Raw genomic sequence first — 17,446 nt, 5'->3', positions numbered from 1 at the left:
CTTGCTGTAGACTAATAGAGTACAGGGCCTTTACAATAAAAATAATAAAACCTTCTGTTGAAGGAATGAAAAAAGACATAAGTAAAGGGAGAGATACAGTCTGTTCTTGGATGAGAAGACTACATACTATAAAGGTATTTCTCAATAATTAATCTAAAAATTCAATGATAAAACATCCCAAAAGGATTTTTCAGAGATCTGAAAAACTGATTTTTGAAATTTATATGGAAGAATAAAGGTACCAAAATGGCTTTGAAGTTTTTGAAAAAGAACGGAGGATAAAGCTGTATTAATTAAAACCATGTGATATTAGTATATAAATTAATAACTAGATTAGTAAAATAGAATGATCTGTATGGGTCTATTCTGGAGTATCCAGACTACTGGCTATTGGGGAATAAATTCCCCTATTAATTTCGGTGGATCGTATTATAAAACTCTTCAAACTAGGGACGCCTGGGTGGGTCACTTGGTTGGGGGTCCGACTCTTGGTTTCAGCTCGGGTCAGAATCTTACAGTATGTTGGTTCAAGCCCCACATTGGGCTCTGTGCTAACAAGCAGAGCCTGCTTGGGATTTTCTCTCTCTCTCTCTCTCACTCTCTCTCTCTCTCTCTCTCTCTGCCTTTCCCTGCTCTCTGTTTCTCTCTCTCAAAATAAATAAACTTGAAAAAACTTCAGAATGTTAGAAAAAATGTGGGAGACTAAAAGAATACTAAACAGGCAAAAGGAAAAGATAAGCAAAATCAGCAATATCTAATAAAACATGTTTAGCAAAGGACATGAGAAACGAAGATAGAAGTAAGTCAGAGAAAGACAAATACCGTATGATTTCACTCATATATAGAATTAAATAACAAAGGGCAAAAAGAGAGAGACAAACCAAGAAACAGACTCATAACTGTAGAGAACAAACAGGTAGTTATCAGAAGGGGGGTGGGAGGGTGGGGAAATAGGTGATGGGCATTAAGGAATACACTTAGTGTGATGAGCACTGAGTAACATATAGAATTGTTGAATCACTGTATTGTACACTTAAAACTAATATAACACTGTATGCTAACTATACTGGAATTGAAATTGAAAAACAATAAAATTTTTAAAAAATGAAGTTAAAGGACAAGTGTCAGATTGGGAGCATATATTTACCACAGAGATTAAGTGTTAAAAAGATATAATTTCTGGGGTGCCTGGGTGGCTCAGTCAGTTGAGCATCCGACTCTTGATTTCAGCTTGGGTCATGATCCCAGGGTTGTGAGATTGAGTTCTATGCTGTGCATGGGGTCTGCTTGGGATTCTCTCTCTCCCTCTCTCTCTCTCTCTCTCTCTCTCTCTCTCTCTCTCTTCCTCTCTTCCCCTCTTCCTCTCTCCGCTGCTCATGTGCTCACTCTTGCTCTCAAATAAAAAATTTTTTAAATATGTAATTTCTGAAGATCACTGCAATCAAATAAGAAAAATGGATAAACAGTATGAATTTCCAGAAGAAATTTAAATGCCCACTAAACAGGAAAAAGTACACAGAAAACTTACGCAATATAATTTCATATTCATTATGTTGACTTTAAAAGGCTGACAACAAAAACCATCCTCTTGTTAAAGAGGAACAAAGTGATGAGAACTGGTACATTGCCTGTGTACTCGAATATACCAGGTAGTTATTTCCATATAAGAAACTATCCCAAAACTCAATGGCTTAAATTAGTTAAGTATTGATTATTACAGGGGCGCCTGGGTGGCTTAATCAGTTGAGTGTCCAACTTCAGCTCAGGTCATGATCTCACAGCTTGTGGGTTTGAGCCCGACATCGGGCTCTGCGCTGACGGCTTGGAGCCTGGAGCCCGCTTCAGATTCTGTGTCTCCCTCTCTCTGCCCCTAACCCACTCACATTCTGTGTCTGTCTCGCTCAAAAATAAACAAACATTAAAAAAAATTTTTTTTAAAGTATTGATTATTAGACACAGACCCATGGGTCTGCTTCTAGTGTCTCCTCCGATGTCTGTGGCCAGCTCTGGGTCGAGTAGGCAGCTCTGCTGGTTTTAGCTGGGCTCTCACAGTGGGAGGTTAGCTGGCTCTAGGCTGCTTTGGAACACCCTCAGCTGAGACAGGCCTTTCATTTTTTTTTTTTTTTTTTTTTAATGTTTGTTTATTTTTGAGAGAGACAGAGACGGAGTGTGAGCAAGGGAAGGGCAGAGAGAGAGGGAGACAGATTCCAGAACAGGCTCCAGGTTCTGAGCTGTCAGCACAGAGCCCGGCACGGGGCTCGAACTCACAAACCGCGAGATCATGACCTGAGCATGACGCTTAACCAACTGAGCCACCCAGGTGCCCCTTTCGTTCTTTAGGAGAGTAGCTCTCGTGGCGATGGCAGAGTTCCAAGAGAAAAAGTAGAAACTGCGAGACCTGTTGAGGCCTAGGCTTGGAACTGGTATGCCATCCTTTTGCATTCTGTCGGCCAAAGCAAGTCATAAGGCCAGCCTTGTATAGGAGTAGGTTAATAGATTCTGTCTCTTGATAGGAAGAGCTGTAAAATTACATTTCAAAGGATGTGGATGCAGGAAGAGGTGGGGAATTGCACTCATTTCTGCCACTGATGTACTGCATAGAAGAACTTGATAATATGTGGGAAAATTGGAGGTACCTATCATATGATCCAGAAACTACCATACCTGGTAGGTAGCAAGGATATCTACAAGAAAGGTTTTGGGTTTGTTTTTGTTTTTTTGTTAAAGTGTTTTTCATAATAGCAGGGCTAAATGTCTAGCAACAAGTAAATGGATTAATTGTGGCAAATTTCTAAAGTAGAATACTGTTCAACAACTAAAATGAATTAACTAGATCTATATGTTTCAATATAGCTAAGCCTCAGAATCATGATACTGTGAGGGGGAAAGGTTGCAGAAGATACTTTTTTTTTTTTTTTTTTTTTTTAAGAGAGAGCAGGCACACATTTGGGGGGTGGGGGGCGGGCAGAGAGAGAGAGAGAAATCTCAAGCAGACTCTGTGTCCAATGTGGAGCCCAGCGGGGCTCAATCCCACAATCCTGGGACTGTGACCTGAGCCAAAATCAAGAATCAGGCCCTCAACCAACTGAGCCACCCAGTTGCCCCTACCCTAATCCTTTTTTTTAATTGAGTAAAGAAACATACAGAAAACACTATTTACCATGAATAGTGGGTATATACCTAAGTAGTACAAGTATAAAGACATGCAGGAGAATGATAAACACCAAATTCAGGTCAGTAGCTACCTCTGAAGGCTGGGGAGTACCCAAGGGGCCTCGGTTGTACCAGCAGTTTTATTTGTTTCTTTAAAAAAAAATACACAAAATGATACATTACCATTATTATTTTATTTACTTTTTTGATGTTTGAAATATTTCATTTAAAAAACAAAACAGGGGCACCTCGGTGGCTCAGTTGGTTAAGCGGCCAACTCTTGATTTCAGCTCCCGTCGTAATCTCATGGTCGTGAGATCAAGCCCTGCGTTGGGCTCCTCACTGGGCATGGAGGCTGCTTAAGATTCTCTCTCCCCCTCTCTCCGCCCCTCCTCTTTCTCTCAGAAACAAAATACTCTGGGATGGGATATCACTGGACTTAGTACAGTGGCTTCCCATCAACTTTCATCTGTCTTCACTGTGATTCTTTCCTTCCGTAATTTAAGTTTGGCAGGTACCAGAAAGGTATGTGCATTAAGACAATATATTTGGGTTCATGGGTTTCCTCATACAGACACTTGCATTAGAGTTGCTCCCCTGAGCTCCTTTGGGTCTGGGTTTATTGCTTTAATAGAGCAAGCTTTTCTACCACATTGCCCTTGAATGTTCAGAATCTTCCTCTGAGAGCTACCTTCTAAATCAAAGGAAGTAGCAGGAAGCATGCTGATTCAGGACCACAATACCTGACTAAAAAAGGGGCTTCAGCCATACTGGTAATTTTTCTCACGTGAGAAGTTCAGAAGTTGGACATTTCCCTCATTGCTTCAGCAGTTCAGCCACCTCAGGACTTTGGTTCGATTCTCATCGATTCTCATTGATTCTCTTGCCCTCCCCCTTACAATCACAAGATGACTGACCGTAGCAGCTCCAAGTTTCAGGTCCCCGCTTCACGAGCAAGGTGTAGGGTTTCTTTTTGTGTAGCTCTTTTTATCATGGTGGGAAATCTTTCCCATAAGCCCCAAGGGACATCTTCTCAGAAGCCATTGACCCAGAAGTGGGTCACGGCACACCTGGACCTGTCACTGCAGAGGGGAGCGGAACTCCCTTCGCCATACCGGGAGGGCCACAGCCCTCATCTGAACGGGATCTGAGTCTTACTGGCAGCCAAGTGGAAGGAATGTCTGTGGGTTAGACATCCATCATGTCTGCCAGAATGTCCGCCTTACAGTGAAAAATAACTTTCGGAAGGTGACGATCCGCTTTGTACCCCCCCAAACTAACAACAAAGCCAGACCATTTTAGGGGCATTCTCAAAGGCCCATCCATGCTAGTGCCTCTGCCTGAGTGTCGTGTACACACTCGGAGAGCTTACTAGAAGGAAAGATGGGATCCCTGGAGTCAACCTGGTTGGTACTTCCAATCTCAATAAAACACCCCACAGGGAAAAAAGACATTTGTGGGGTTTTTTTTTTTCTTTTTTCTTTTTAAAAAGTAGGCAGTTGGACGCCTGGTGGCTCAGTCCGTTAAGCATCCGACTTCAGCTCAGGTCAGCGTCTCACGGTTTGGGGGTTCAAGCCCCACATTGGGCTGTCAGCACAGAGCCCGCTTTAGATCCTCTGTCCCTTTCTCTCTCTGCCCCTCCCCTGCTTGTGCTCGCTTGCTGTCTCTCATAAATAAATATTTTTAAAAGAGGGTTTTCATTTTTTTTAACTAATTTGTTTATTTTGAGAGAGAAAGAGAGGGAGAGAGGCAGAGAGAGGGAGAAAGAGAATCCCAAGCAGACTCCGCACCATCAGCGCAGAGCCCAGTGTGGGGCTCGAACTCAGAACCGTGAGATCATGACCTGAACCAAAAACCGAGTTGGACGCCCAACCTGAGCCACCCAGGCGCCCAATAAACATTTTTTAAAAATTAAAAAGTAGGCAGTTGCTCAAATTATTTATGTTATCTAGACCTAAAGTGCTAGAATTGATGTTTTATACTTTGAAGTTCAAGGAACCACTTGCCTGCATATGGTTGAATAGCGAAGGGCAATAGATACTTTATTTAGAATTCTTACTACTAGCTAAGATGGGCTTTTAAATAAAGACTCTGCCTCTGGATTAGGGGCTTTTGACATGTGGATTGGAATTATAACTGCTTTTATATGATTTTAAGAAGAACAGGTTCATGCCAGCACGGACTAGACCAAACTTACATATGCCCCGAATCAGATCTATCCCCAATGTCTGAGCCAACTCTCTGTCTCATGTGACCCTGACACCTACCCCAACTCGCAGGCAAGAATCATGTGAGAGATAAAAATAACTCTCTCCTGTTGCTTGTGGCAGCAGTTGAGCGGGAGCTAGCTCAGAGTTAATTGGACTATGGAGAATCGTGAAAACGTTAAATAGTTGCAGTGAACTCTGTCTTGAAGGACCTTTGCCTCTGAGGAATCTCCCTCTTGCTCAGCACTGTGACTTTAAAGAACTGAAATCCTCTTTCTTACTAGAGAGGCACCTCCTCTTAAGGAAACTGCTGAATCTCAATTTAGAAGCTGGTAAACATAAGAACATTCCTTTGCTTTTCACCGTAGAATCACTGGTAGGATCACCTTAGAATTCTCCAAAGTGGGGGCACCTGAGTCGCTCAGTTGGTTAAGCGTCTGACTCTTGGCTTTTTGGCTCAGGTCATGATCTCATGGTTTGGTGAGTTCAAGCCCTGTGTCAGGCTCTGCACCGGGGGCATGGAGCCTGCTTGGGATTCTCTCTCTCCTTGTCTCTGTCTCTCCCCCACTCACACTGTCTCTGTCTCTCTCAAATAAATAAAATAAAATAAAACTTGAAAAAGAATTTTCCAAAGTAGATCCCTTAAATATTGGTATAAAACTGGAAACACAGAGACAAATAAAGCTATTGTTAATTTCTACAACTTGACAGTTAATTAGAAGTGAAGAGAAATGTCACTGAAATTTAACTGTCCAGATGGCAGCATTATGTAATTTACACTAACCTTGATAAGAAAGCATCTGTTTTGGGGCGCCTTGGGTAACTCAGTTGGTTAAGCATCCAACTCTTAATCTCGGCTCAAGTCATGATCTCATGGTTTGTGAGGTCTAGCTCCATGTCAGGCTCTGTGCTGACAGTGTGGAGCTTGCTTGAGATTCTCTCGCTCCCTCTCTGCCCCTCTCCTGCTCGTGCATGCATATGCACATGCTCTCTGTGTCTCTCTCAAAACAAATAAGAATTTTTAAAAATGCATCTGCTTTATAAAGAAAACTGTTTTTGTGTTTTTTCCAACTGCCTATGGCACAGTAAATCATAGATATATGTTGGTATTGAATGCAGAAGATACTGTTAAAAGTTTTAAATAAATTATATTGAGTTGTCATAATATTAAATTAGTCGTTGAAGGTCAGTTGAAGGTCATTTTCTAAACTTTTGGTTTCTTTAAGAAAAAAAATTAGGGGCACTTGGGTGGCTCAGTTAAGCATCTGACTCTTGATCTCAGCTCAGGTCTTACTCTCAGGGTCCAAGCCCCACATTGGGCTCCGCGCCAGGCATAAAGCCTACTTTAAAAAATAGGGGCACCTGGGTGGCTCAGTCAGTTGGGCGTCCGACTTTGGCTCAGGTCATGATCTCACAGTTCATGGGTTTGAGCCCCACGTCGGGTTCTGTGCTGACAGCTCAGAGCCTGGAGCCTGCTTCAGGTTCTGTGTCTCCCTCTCTCTGCCCTTCCCCTGTTCACACTCTGTCTCTGTTTCAAAAATAAATAAACATTTAAAAAAATGTTTTTAATAAAAAATAATTGAACCGTTAGAACTACTGAAGAGAACTCTTTCTCTACTTTGTGGAAGAGCAATGTGAATGATGGCCTGTGTGAACCTCTGTGAATCTCCTTACCCCCCTTCCTTCCCTACCAGCCTGACAGCCTTGCCCTTAGTCCCTATCAGTGGGGACCTGTCACTGTGCAGGAGCACTGCTAAATTGATCTGAGCTTTTGGGCTGCCTGGGATCAGGGTACAGAATTGGCTTTCTAGCCTAAACTGGCCTGCCATCTTGTCCCACTTGTTCAGGCAGCTTCATTGGTTAATTCATGAAGTACAATCTAACTTCTTAGCTCGCCGTGGAGTGCAGTTATCTCTAAAAATGTAGAGAATCGGTTTAGTAGCACCTGGCTGGCTCAGTCAGTGGAGCATGTAACTCTTGATCTTGGGGTTGTGAGTTTGAGCCCTACACTGGATGTGGAAATTACTTTAAAAAAAATAATATATTTTTTAAAAGGTGGTTTTTTGGGTTTTTTTTGTTTTTTTTAATGTAGAGAATCAGTTTAAATAAGAAAGGGTAGACGTTTCTATTTGAGTAGACTCAAAAGCCACAGAGGGGAAAGAATGGGTAGGAACTGAAACAAGCATGTTGGCAAGAGAAAGGAAAAGGATTCTTTGGCACATAAATAGCAAAAATTAATTTCAAAGTATAACCTACCTAGGAGTCTCGCCTTTAAATTGGCTTCTATTGTTTTTATTACTAAATATCTCTAGAGAACTTTTAGAGCACTCATTTTAAAATTTTGTTCATTCTCTACAAACTTAATGAGCACCTAATTTTTAGTTTATTGTACAAATAACATGGCAGTGGTAATAGGAAATAAGTTACAGCATTCCCCAGGCATTTCCAGAGATTTCTCCTTCCCTTATTATCTCTCCCCACTTCTGCCCCTAGAATAGACAGATAAAAAAAATATAAAAAGCAAAAGCTAAAAAGACACAGCCTGGCTCAGAAGCAAGGTGGACACCATATCCACAGATCAGAAACAGTAGAAGTGCTGAATATCATGGAAGAGCTGCAGCCAGCCTGGCCTTGGGTGCTCAGACCCCTTGCAGTCGGGGGAGCCCAAGTTCCCAACGGAAAGGATACCAGGAGCTGAGACTTCCAGTTTGAAAAAAAATTTTTTATTTTTTAAGAGTTTTAAAAATTTTTTATTTTTATTTTATTTTTGAGAGAGAGAGAGAGAGAGAGAGAGAGCGAGCGCAAGTAGAGGATGGGCAGAGAGAGAGGGAGACACAGAATCCAAAGCAGGTTCCAGGCTCCGAGCTGTCAGCACAGAGCCCGACGCGGGGCTCGAACTCACGGACCGTGAGATCATGACCCGAGCTGAAGTTGGACGCTTAACCGACTGAGCCACCCAGGCGCCCCAGGAGCTGAGTCTTTTAGAAAGATGTGGGCCTGCGTAGAGAGGGGACACAGACCCAGTGCACACTACAAGATGGAGCCAAACCACCCCCTAATTCCATGACTCTGCCTGTGGTATTCCCTGTGTCACCTTGGAGCAGGAGCCTTAAACTGTCACTTTAAGACCAAGCTTTGGAGAGCTTGGTGAAAGCAGCCTCACAAGGAAGCTCTTCACTAATTGGAATATAAATTTACTTGAAATGAAGTGAATTTTATAGCATGGCCTGACAAGGAACTTCAGTTCAGGGTATTCCAAATTAAAGAAAGAATAACTTCCGTTTTAAAAGAACAAAAAAATCATGGAAACAAAGGCATACATAATGGAAACAGATACATAAAGAACAGGTAGAAATGAGTAAAATCAAATGACTAGGGATGGGACAGTTCTAGTTTAGATTCAGTTGAAAAGAAAATTAAGTAATTGGAATAGACTGAAAAATTTACCTATGATGCATCAGAAAATCTTTTAAAAAATACCAGAGGGCCAGTGGAAGATACAGAGTATATAAAGGCCTGCCACTGTGTAAAGTTGCCCCCTCCCTGTCACTGTTCTGTTCGTCACCTTGTCCTGCGCATCTCTGTCAATACCTGTCACTAGCAGAATCACCACATTTGTGTATTTGTTGATTTACTCTTCACCGAGTTTCTATACAGGATGCGCTCTGTTTGGGGCATACCGTATAAAGACAGCCAAGAATAAGTAAGATAAGGATCTTGCTCTCGTGGGTCTTATGTTCTAGCCTATTCATCACCATACCTCTGGCACATACACTGTTATCTGGCTCAAATTAGCATTCAGTGTATTTGTTAAGTGAATGGATTCATTAATGAAGTAATTAATCTCTCAAAATACCTTCTGTGTGCCTTCATGGCCTTGATTATCTGCTGTGTTTGGCCAGCTTTGCAGTGGGGAGAGAGACGGGGAGGAGAGGAGAGAAATCCTCCCTCCCCAGAGTACACCCTGCTCTTACCAGTCTGTGACACACAGGAAATACTGGTGACCTCCAGAGACCTGGAGTTCGCCTAACGTGTGTCCTCTTCAGAATGAGACCAGCAGTGTGAACAGTTTTAATGTGTTAATTTTTCTTTTTCACTTTCCAGGCTGGAGTAAAAGGGACATTGGGAAGATTAGTTGGAATTTTTGAGGTAAGTCAGTTAAAATCTTTGGTGCAATTGGTATCATATTAGTAACCATATTGTGTTATGTATGTGTGTGTGTATGTATACACACACACACACACAATGTATATATATACATACACACATATACACACATACACACACACACACATATATATACATGCATGTATACATGTATATATACATACATATCTTTGTCTTAGTCCATTTGGGCTGCTATAACAAAACAGTGGCTTATAAACAATAGAAATTGATTCCTTACAGTTCTGGAGGTTAGGAAGTCCCAAGATCAAGGCACCAGCAGATTCAGTGTCTGGTGAGAACCACTTCCTGGTTCATAGTTACAGTTTCTCCTGCTATCCGAAAGTAGGGTGTTTGTATGCAACCTTTTGTAAGTTGAAGTGATAAGAAGTGAATAAGCAATTTATATGCAGACTTTTTTTTAGCATTTCCAGAACCAAAACAGTACCTCTCTCAGGCTTTTCTCATACCTCAGGACACATCTTGTTAACGGACTGGCAAAGTAAATCAAGATAAAGCACAGATGCTCACAGCCTCATTTCAAAGCCTTGGCGGCTTGATGAGGAAGTGCCGAGTGTCGCTCCCGGGGAAGGAGTTTGGGGGTGCCGCTCCCCACGTTCCAGATGTGCACTGCTGCTCTCATGGCTCGCTGCAACATAAATGCTAAATGGTGGTTTTGCTTTTCACCTCTTTTTAATAAAAGCAAAACTCCTCTTCGGATTTCTTTCAGTTAGCAGAAACGGGTACTAATGTAGGTCTTCCGTAAAAGTGAAGCGTCATACCTAGAACTTTTGAAAAGCAGCACATTCCAGTAGCTGTCTCTCCACATGTTCTCACATGGCAAAAGAGGGAAGGTTGCTCGCTGGGGTCTCTATCATGGCACCAATCCCATTTGTGAGGGTCAGCGCTCCTCACCTGATCCCCTCCCAAAGGCCCTCTCCTAATGCTATCCCATTGGGAATTAGGATTTGAGCCTCTGAATTGTGGGGGGGCATAAACATTCAGTCCGTTATAGTCTCAATCTAGCATAGATGCTGTCTTTGTTTCACTGACTTTTCAAAACAAAGCAGCACCAGCAGAGAATAACTTGCTTTCTTCTTTAAACTCCCATAGTCTCCTCCAAACAAATAGCGTTATTTGTAAGTGCAGGCATACCTCAGAGATACTGCAGGTTCAGTTCCACACCACTGCAATAAAGCAAATATTGTGATAAAGCAGGTCAAATGTTTCTTTGTTTTTGGTCAGTGCATATAAAAGTTGTATTTACACAATACTGTAGTCTGTGAAGTGTATACATACACTTAGAGTACCTATGTTAACATATATACCTTTATTTAAAAATACTTTATTGCTGGGGCACCTGGGTAGCTCAGTCGGTTAAACGTCTGACTCTTAGTTTCAGCTCAGGTCATGATCTCACGGTTTGTGAGTTCGATCCCTGCATTAGGCTTTGTACTGGCAGCATGGAGCCTGCTTGGGATTCTCTCTCTCTCTGCCTCTCCCCGACCCACACGCACACGTGTGCTCTTTCTCTCTCTAAATAAATAAACTTCAAACCCTTTATTGCTAAAAAATGCTAACCATTGTGAGCTTTCATCAAGTTAAGTTATAATCTTTTTGCTGGTGGAGGGTCTTGCCTCCATGTTGATGGCTGCTGACTGATCCAGGGTCATGGTTGCTGAGAGTTGGGGTGGCTGTGGCAATGCCTTAAAATAAGTTTGCTGCATCGATCAACTCTTCCTTTCATGAACAGTATCTGTGTAGCAGGCAATGCTCTTTGTTAGCATTTTACCCACAGTAGAACTTCTTTCAAAATTGGAGTCAGTCCTCTCAAACCCTGCCACTGCTTTATCAACTACATTTATGGAATACTCTGAATCTTCTGTTATCATTTCAACAGTCTTCATAGCATCTTCACCAGGGGTAGATTAGATTCCATCTCAAGAAATCACCTTCTTTGCTCATCCACGAGAAGCAACCCCTCATCTGTTAAAGTTTGATACGAGCTGGGCAGTCCTGGGTGGCTCAGTCAGTTAAGTGTCTGACTTCGGCTCAGGTCACAGTCTCGCGGTTTGTGAGTTCGAACCCCACATCGGGCTGTGCACTAGTGGTGTGGAGCCTGCTTGGGATTCTCTCTGCCCCATCCCCACTTGCGCTCTCTCTCTCAAAATAAATAAATAAATGGGACACCTGGGTGGCTCAGTCAGTTAAGCGTCCTACTTCGGCTCAGGTCATGATCTCACAGTTTGTGAGTTCCAGCCCCACATCGGGCTCTCTGCTCACACTCTGAGCCTGGAGCCTGCTTTGGCTTCTGTGTCTCCCTCTCTCTCTGCCCCTCCCCTGCTCTCACTCTGTCTCTGTCTCTGTCTGTCTCTTTCAAATTAATTAATTAATTAATTAATTAAAAAATTAAAGAAATAAAGAAGATGTTTAAATAAATAAGTAAAGTTTTAAAAAAAAGTTACGGGGCGCCTGGGTGGCTCCGTCAGTTAAGCATCCGACTTCAGCTCAGGTCATGATCTCATGGTGCGTGAGTTCGAGCCCTGCGTCGGGCTCTGTGCTGCCAGCTCAGAGCCTGGAGCCTGTTTCAGATTCTGTGTCTCCCTCCCTCTCTGCCCCTCCCCTGTTCATGCTCTCTCTCTCTGTCTCAAAAATAAATAAACGTTAAAAAAATTTAAAAATTTTTTAAAAAAAGTTTGATAATGAACTTGCAGCAGCTCAGTCCCATCTTCAAACTCCACTTCTGATTCTAGTTCTCTTGCTGTGTCCACCATATCTTCAGTTATTTCCTCCACTGAAGTCTTGAACCCCTCAAAGTCCTTCACAAAGGTTGGAGTCAACTTCTTCCAAACTCCTGTTAATGTTGGTATTTTTACCTTTTTCCATGAATTACCAGTGTCCTCAAGGGCATCTAGAATGGTGAATCCTTTCCGGAAGGTTTCCAGTTTACTTTGGCCAGATCCATCAGAGGAATCACTATCTATGGCAGCTGTAGCCTTATGAAATGTATTTCTTAAATAGTAAGGCTTGAAAGTTGAAGTCGCTCCTTGACCCATAAGCTGTGGGATGGATGTTTTGTTAGGCCTGAAAACATTAATCTCAGTGTCCATCTCCATCAGAGCTCTTGGGTGACCAGGTGCACTGTCGATGGCAGTAATATTTTGAAAGGAATCTTTTTTTTTTTTCTGAGCAGGAGGTCTCAGCAGTGGGCTTAAAATATTCAGTAAACCATGTTGGAAACAGATGTGCTGTCATTCAGTCTTTGTTCCATTTATAGAGCACAGGCAGGGTAGATTTAGCAGAACTTTGAAGGGCCCTAGGATTTTTGGAATGGTCATTGACCATTGGCTTCAACTTTGAGTCACCAGCTGCCTCTAAACAGAGAGTCAGTCTGTCCTTTAAAGCTTTGAAGCCAGGCATTGACCTCTCTAACTATGAAAGTCCTAGGTAGCATCTTTTTCCAATAGAAGTTGAAAATCTGTTGTTGAGTGTAGTCACCTTCATGATTGATTTTAGCCAGACCTTCTGGATAACTTGCTGCAGCTTCCACATCAGCACCTGCCGCTTCCCCTTGCACTGTGGTGGGAGGGAGACGGCGTCTTTCCTTAAACTTCATCAACCAAGGCTTTCTTCTACAGCGTCCCCACCTCTCTCAGCCTTCATAGAATCGAGAGTTAGGGCCTTGCTCTGGAATAGGCTTCGGCTTCCGGGAATGTTACGGCTTCTTTGATCTTCTATCCAGACCACTCCAACTTTCCCCATATCGACAATAAGGCTGTTTGGCTTTCTTGTCATGCGTGTGTTCACTGGAGTAACGCTTTTGATTTCCTTCAAGAACTTTTCCTTTGCGTTCACAAGTTGGCTAACTTGTATAAGTGGCCTAGCTTTCAGCCTTTTTTGGCTTTCCACATGCCTTCCTCACTGAGCTTAATCATTTCTAGCTTTTGATTTAAAGTGAGAGTAAGAGACACAATTCTTTCTCTCCCTTGAACATTTAGAGGCCACTGTGGGGTTATTGATTGGCCTAATCTTAATTTTGTTGTGTCTCAGCAAATAGGGAGACCCAAAGAGAGGGAGGATGACAGGGAGGGACAGGAATGGCCGGTCAGTGGAGCAGTCAGAGCACACACATTTGTCAGTTAAGTTCACTGTCTTACAGGAGTGTCGTTTGTGGCACCCAAAACAATTACAATAGTAACATCAAAAATTATTGATCACAGATCACCATAGCAAATATAATAATAATAAAAAGTCTGAAACACTGTGAGACTTACCAAAAGGATAGACACGAAGTGAGCAAGCACTGTTAGAAGAATGGCACCTATGGGCTTGCTCGATGCAGCGTTGCTGTAGACGTTCGAGTCGTGAAAAAGCAGTCGCTGTGAAACACAATGAAAGAAGTTATGCCCGGATTACTTATCCCGTCCCTACCTCTCTTCTTCTTCTCTCAGGGTGTGAGGAGGGCAGATAAGTGTAGAGAAGACAGGAGGAAAAAGAAGATCTGAGTCACTATCGCAGAGGTGGAAGAAACAAGGAAATAGGCCGGGGTAGAGGTTTGGAGGGAGGCGGAAGCAACTGAGAAATCGGGAATAGAGATGAGCCAGGTTAGCAGAAGGGGAGATGCGTGACGTCAGAGCTCGCTAGCACTGATAGAACCCCCGCCACCCGCAGCCTCTTCTCCTTCTTGTGTTTCAGCGAGTTAAATTTACTTGGTGCCTTTTGCATGAGAGATCACAAACTTCATTCTCACAGCATTCCTGTGAGGTTGTACTGAGGGGAAGGGGAAAGAAAAAAGAGATTAAAGCCTCGGCTTTAGAAGCCCAGCCAAAGAGCACAACCTTAAATGCAAGTGTGGCCTGTTCTAAATAGGCCATCTGGCACCATTCCCTGTATGATTGATTGTAGGACAATTAAAAGTGAAAGGAATCCTTGTATCTGCGCTCTGGACATATGGCTAAGAGTGTGTTTCACTTAAGTAATCTCAGCTCTCTAAGGGAAAGCTGTTTCTCTGTCCTTCTCTCTTTGCCCTTCAGAACCAGGAGAGGAAGCACAGAACGTATGTCTATGTGCTCATTGTCACAGAAGTGCTGGAAGACTGGGAAGATTCAGTTAACATTGGTAAGTTGTCCCCAGATAGCCTCCAAAATGCTCCCCACAACGGGCCCTGGCCCACAGGTCATCACCCAGAGCCAGAAGTGAGCCTGATAAAAGAAATAATAGAAGGATACGTTTAATGACACAAACATGTCCATTTTGAACTTGTGAAAGTTAGTATTTTGAAGTGTTTAAAAGGAAGTTGAAGTTGGGTACGTGGTCCACAAATAGAAACATAGCACGTAAAAATAAGAAAAGACTGTTTCTAAAGTCGAATCGGACCCTCCTCAGCAGGTACCGATCCTTCTCCACAATGCTGGCCACGAAACCCCCGCTGAGAGCAGACCCTCGGTTGTTCCTTGTGATGATGCTTGTTCACATGGTTGGGGAAAGCTGTTGGTTTGGCGGGGTGAGCCTCTCCCTCCAGAGTCATTTAATAGACACGGAGTCGTGGGAGTAGTTTCCAGTGTTACTCCTATTACCCTTTGGGTGCCCCTGCCTTTCTCCTAAGGAGCCGTTTTCTTTGATCTCTCAAATCACTATTGGATGTGTATCTTTTGAACTAAAAACATAGGTGATCCAATGGTTGGTTCATGGTTTAATCTTTTGCCTCTAAAGGAAAGTATATTCTAGAAAAGTGTAATATTAATTTAACAACGTCTGTTATAATCGGCAAACGGATAAAATTCACTTGCTAGAACCTCTCCCTTTATTGTGTGTATGTGCTTTGCCACCATGGCCCTCACACTGCTGATTGGGGCATCTCACAGCCCTTCAGCTTTTAACGGCTTCATATCTGGTAAGGATGCAGTATGCTTAAGTAAATAAATTCAGTGGGGGGTTATTAAAAATAGACTCCTTGACAGCCAGTGCTAGGGCTTTAAAAGGAGACAGAGATGAGTGTGGTGTGGCCCTGTCCTCAGAGCACTCTGTCAGGCGGGAGTCACACACTTGTGAGAGGAATTTTCAAGGTACCATTGCTCTATTAATATCCAACAAGCCTTTCACCTTGTACTACTTCTGAGAACTGAAATAATGAAATAATCTAAAATATGGAGGGTAACTCTGCAAGCCTTGCTTCCAGTGAGCCTTTTCCAGGTGGAAATTGGGTCTTAAACGGACACCTCCGTGAAGGATAAGTGAGCTAAGGCACACTCGTCTGATGGAATGTCACGCAGCTGTTAAACGCGGACTTACGAAAGCTAGCGTACCACGGGGAGGTGCTTATGAATTGGTGTTGGTGAGTGAGGAAAGCAGGGTACAGAGCGATATACACATGACTTAGAGCTACTTTAAATAGGAATTTGAAATGAAAACAAAAACGAGGGACTGGCTTTGACCTACAGAATTGGCAGTGATGAAAGACAAGGTAGCAGTGCCGGCGGGGTGCAGTGAGAACGGCATCCCAGCACACACAGGCAGCCCTGGAGCTCGGGATGGTCTTTCTGGAAAGCAGTTTGGCATTACAGGTCACAAGGTCTTCGGAGCCCAAATGTTTTATTCATCTCAGTTCTAGGCATCTTCCTCTGGGAGGCTAAAAGAAAAAATAAACAGATAAAGTGGTTTTTTTAAATTGTAGCATGATTTATAACAACTGAAATCGCAGACTGTTGATGTCCAGTGATGGGGACGCGGTTGCGTGAATGGCAGCACGTCCATGCTGGATGTTACGATGTAGTGCAGCCATTAACTGTCACGTTTGGCATGACCTAGAAGAGCGCTCCAGAAACGGCATGAAGTAAAAAAAAGAAGTCATAACAATACTGATCATAAGCAAGCTCTTAACAGCATGTGCTGTGCCAGGTCTTGTTCAGACAGCTTACATATTAATCCTCACAGCAGACTTGTGAGATAGGTGCACTGTCCCTACAGATGAGGAAAGTGGGGCACAGCTCAGTACCTAATGCAGCCACTTATGCCCAACTGACAGTTCATGAGAGCCAGTGATGCGATGGGAGCCCAGCAGATTCGCTCCAGCAGCCATGTGTCCAACCACAGCACTCTTACTAGAGCTTCTCGGGATTCGGGGCATCTTAAAAGCATGATCCCAGTTACAGCTGTCAAGCGCAGTGCCTTTTTCCAGTTCGATGAAGGAAAAGCAAAAGGCACTAAAATATTTAGAGTAGTCCTTTCTGGTTTATAATGTTAACGGGTAATTTCCATATTCTTCATACTTTCTTCCATTTTCCAATTTTAAGCAATCCTCTTTTACTGTGAGAGAAAAAATAAAGGATTTTAAAACACGAATTTGGGCGGGGGGCGGGGGGGTGGGGAGGTAAGATAACAGACCGAAAAGTTAATAGTGATGGTGTTCTTTTTTTAAAAATATTTTGTAATATGTTAGTACATAACTCTTAAACATAAATTTTAAATGAACATCTGATTGATTACAAGCAGCCATCCTAATAATTCTGGAAGCTGACGCTCATGTTGAGTTTTGCAGGAGGTGGGGATGCTGGCTGCACCTCGGGTGTGTACCTGCAGGCCGAGCAAGGCCCAGAGGCCCAGCAACACAGGAAGAGACCCCGAGCAGCGGCTCTCTCTGGAGGGCGCGGTGTACCGTTAGCCCCTCACTCTTCAGATGTCAGCATTGCACATGGTCTCTTTCCTGCATCTGACACCCGTAGTGTTGGAGGCATAGAAGCGGGCTTGCATTGTTCTTGTAAGAAAAGAGAGTAAGGAAAACTAGCTCTGTAATGCATCGTCTTAAAGTGTTGATAACCGTGGCTTTCCTGTTTTCATCTGCATTTTCTCCAGAGTTATAAGATCAGAAACTTTTTGTCGCTTCCCTTTTGTGCTGATTTTTTTTTTTTCTCTCTCTCTGCCTC

General features: G+C 43.0%; 1 protein-coding gene across 3 annotated transcripts in view; it reads left to right on the top strand.

Annotated features, from left to right (window-relative positions):
• Nucleotides 1-17,446, top strand: part of NUDT3 (nudix hydrolase 3) — a 132,493-nt gene that overhangs the window by 106,639 nt on the left and 8,408 nt on the right. For all 3 annotated transcript variants that reach the window (XM_060615232.3, XM_060615231.3, XM_060615233.3), the window contains exons 3-4: nucleotides 9,465-9,509; nucleotides 14,558-14,642. In XM_060615232.3, the coding sequence (XP_060471215.1) occupies nucleotides 9,465-9,509; nucleotides 14,558-14,642 (130 nt within the window). The remainder of the gene's footprint in view (nucleotides 1-9,464; nucleotides 9,510-14,557; nucleotides 14,643-17,446) is intronic.

The sequence above is a fragment of the Panthera onca genome, chromosome B2 (assembly GCF_046562875.1).
Source record: "Panthera onca isolate mPanOnc1 chromosome B2, mPanOnc1 haplotype 2, whole genome shotgun sequence".
In the NCBI taxonomy this organism is placed as follows: domain Eukaryota; kingdom Metazoa; phylum Chordata; class Mammalia; order Carnivora; family Felidae; genus Panthera; species Panthera onca.
Note: the sequence above shows the minus strand (reverse complement) of the source record. Positions and strands in the feature narration are given on the sequence as shown.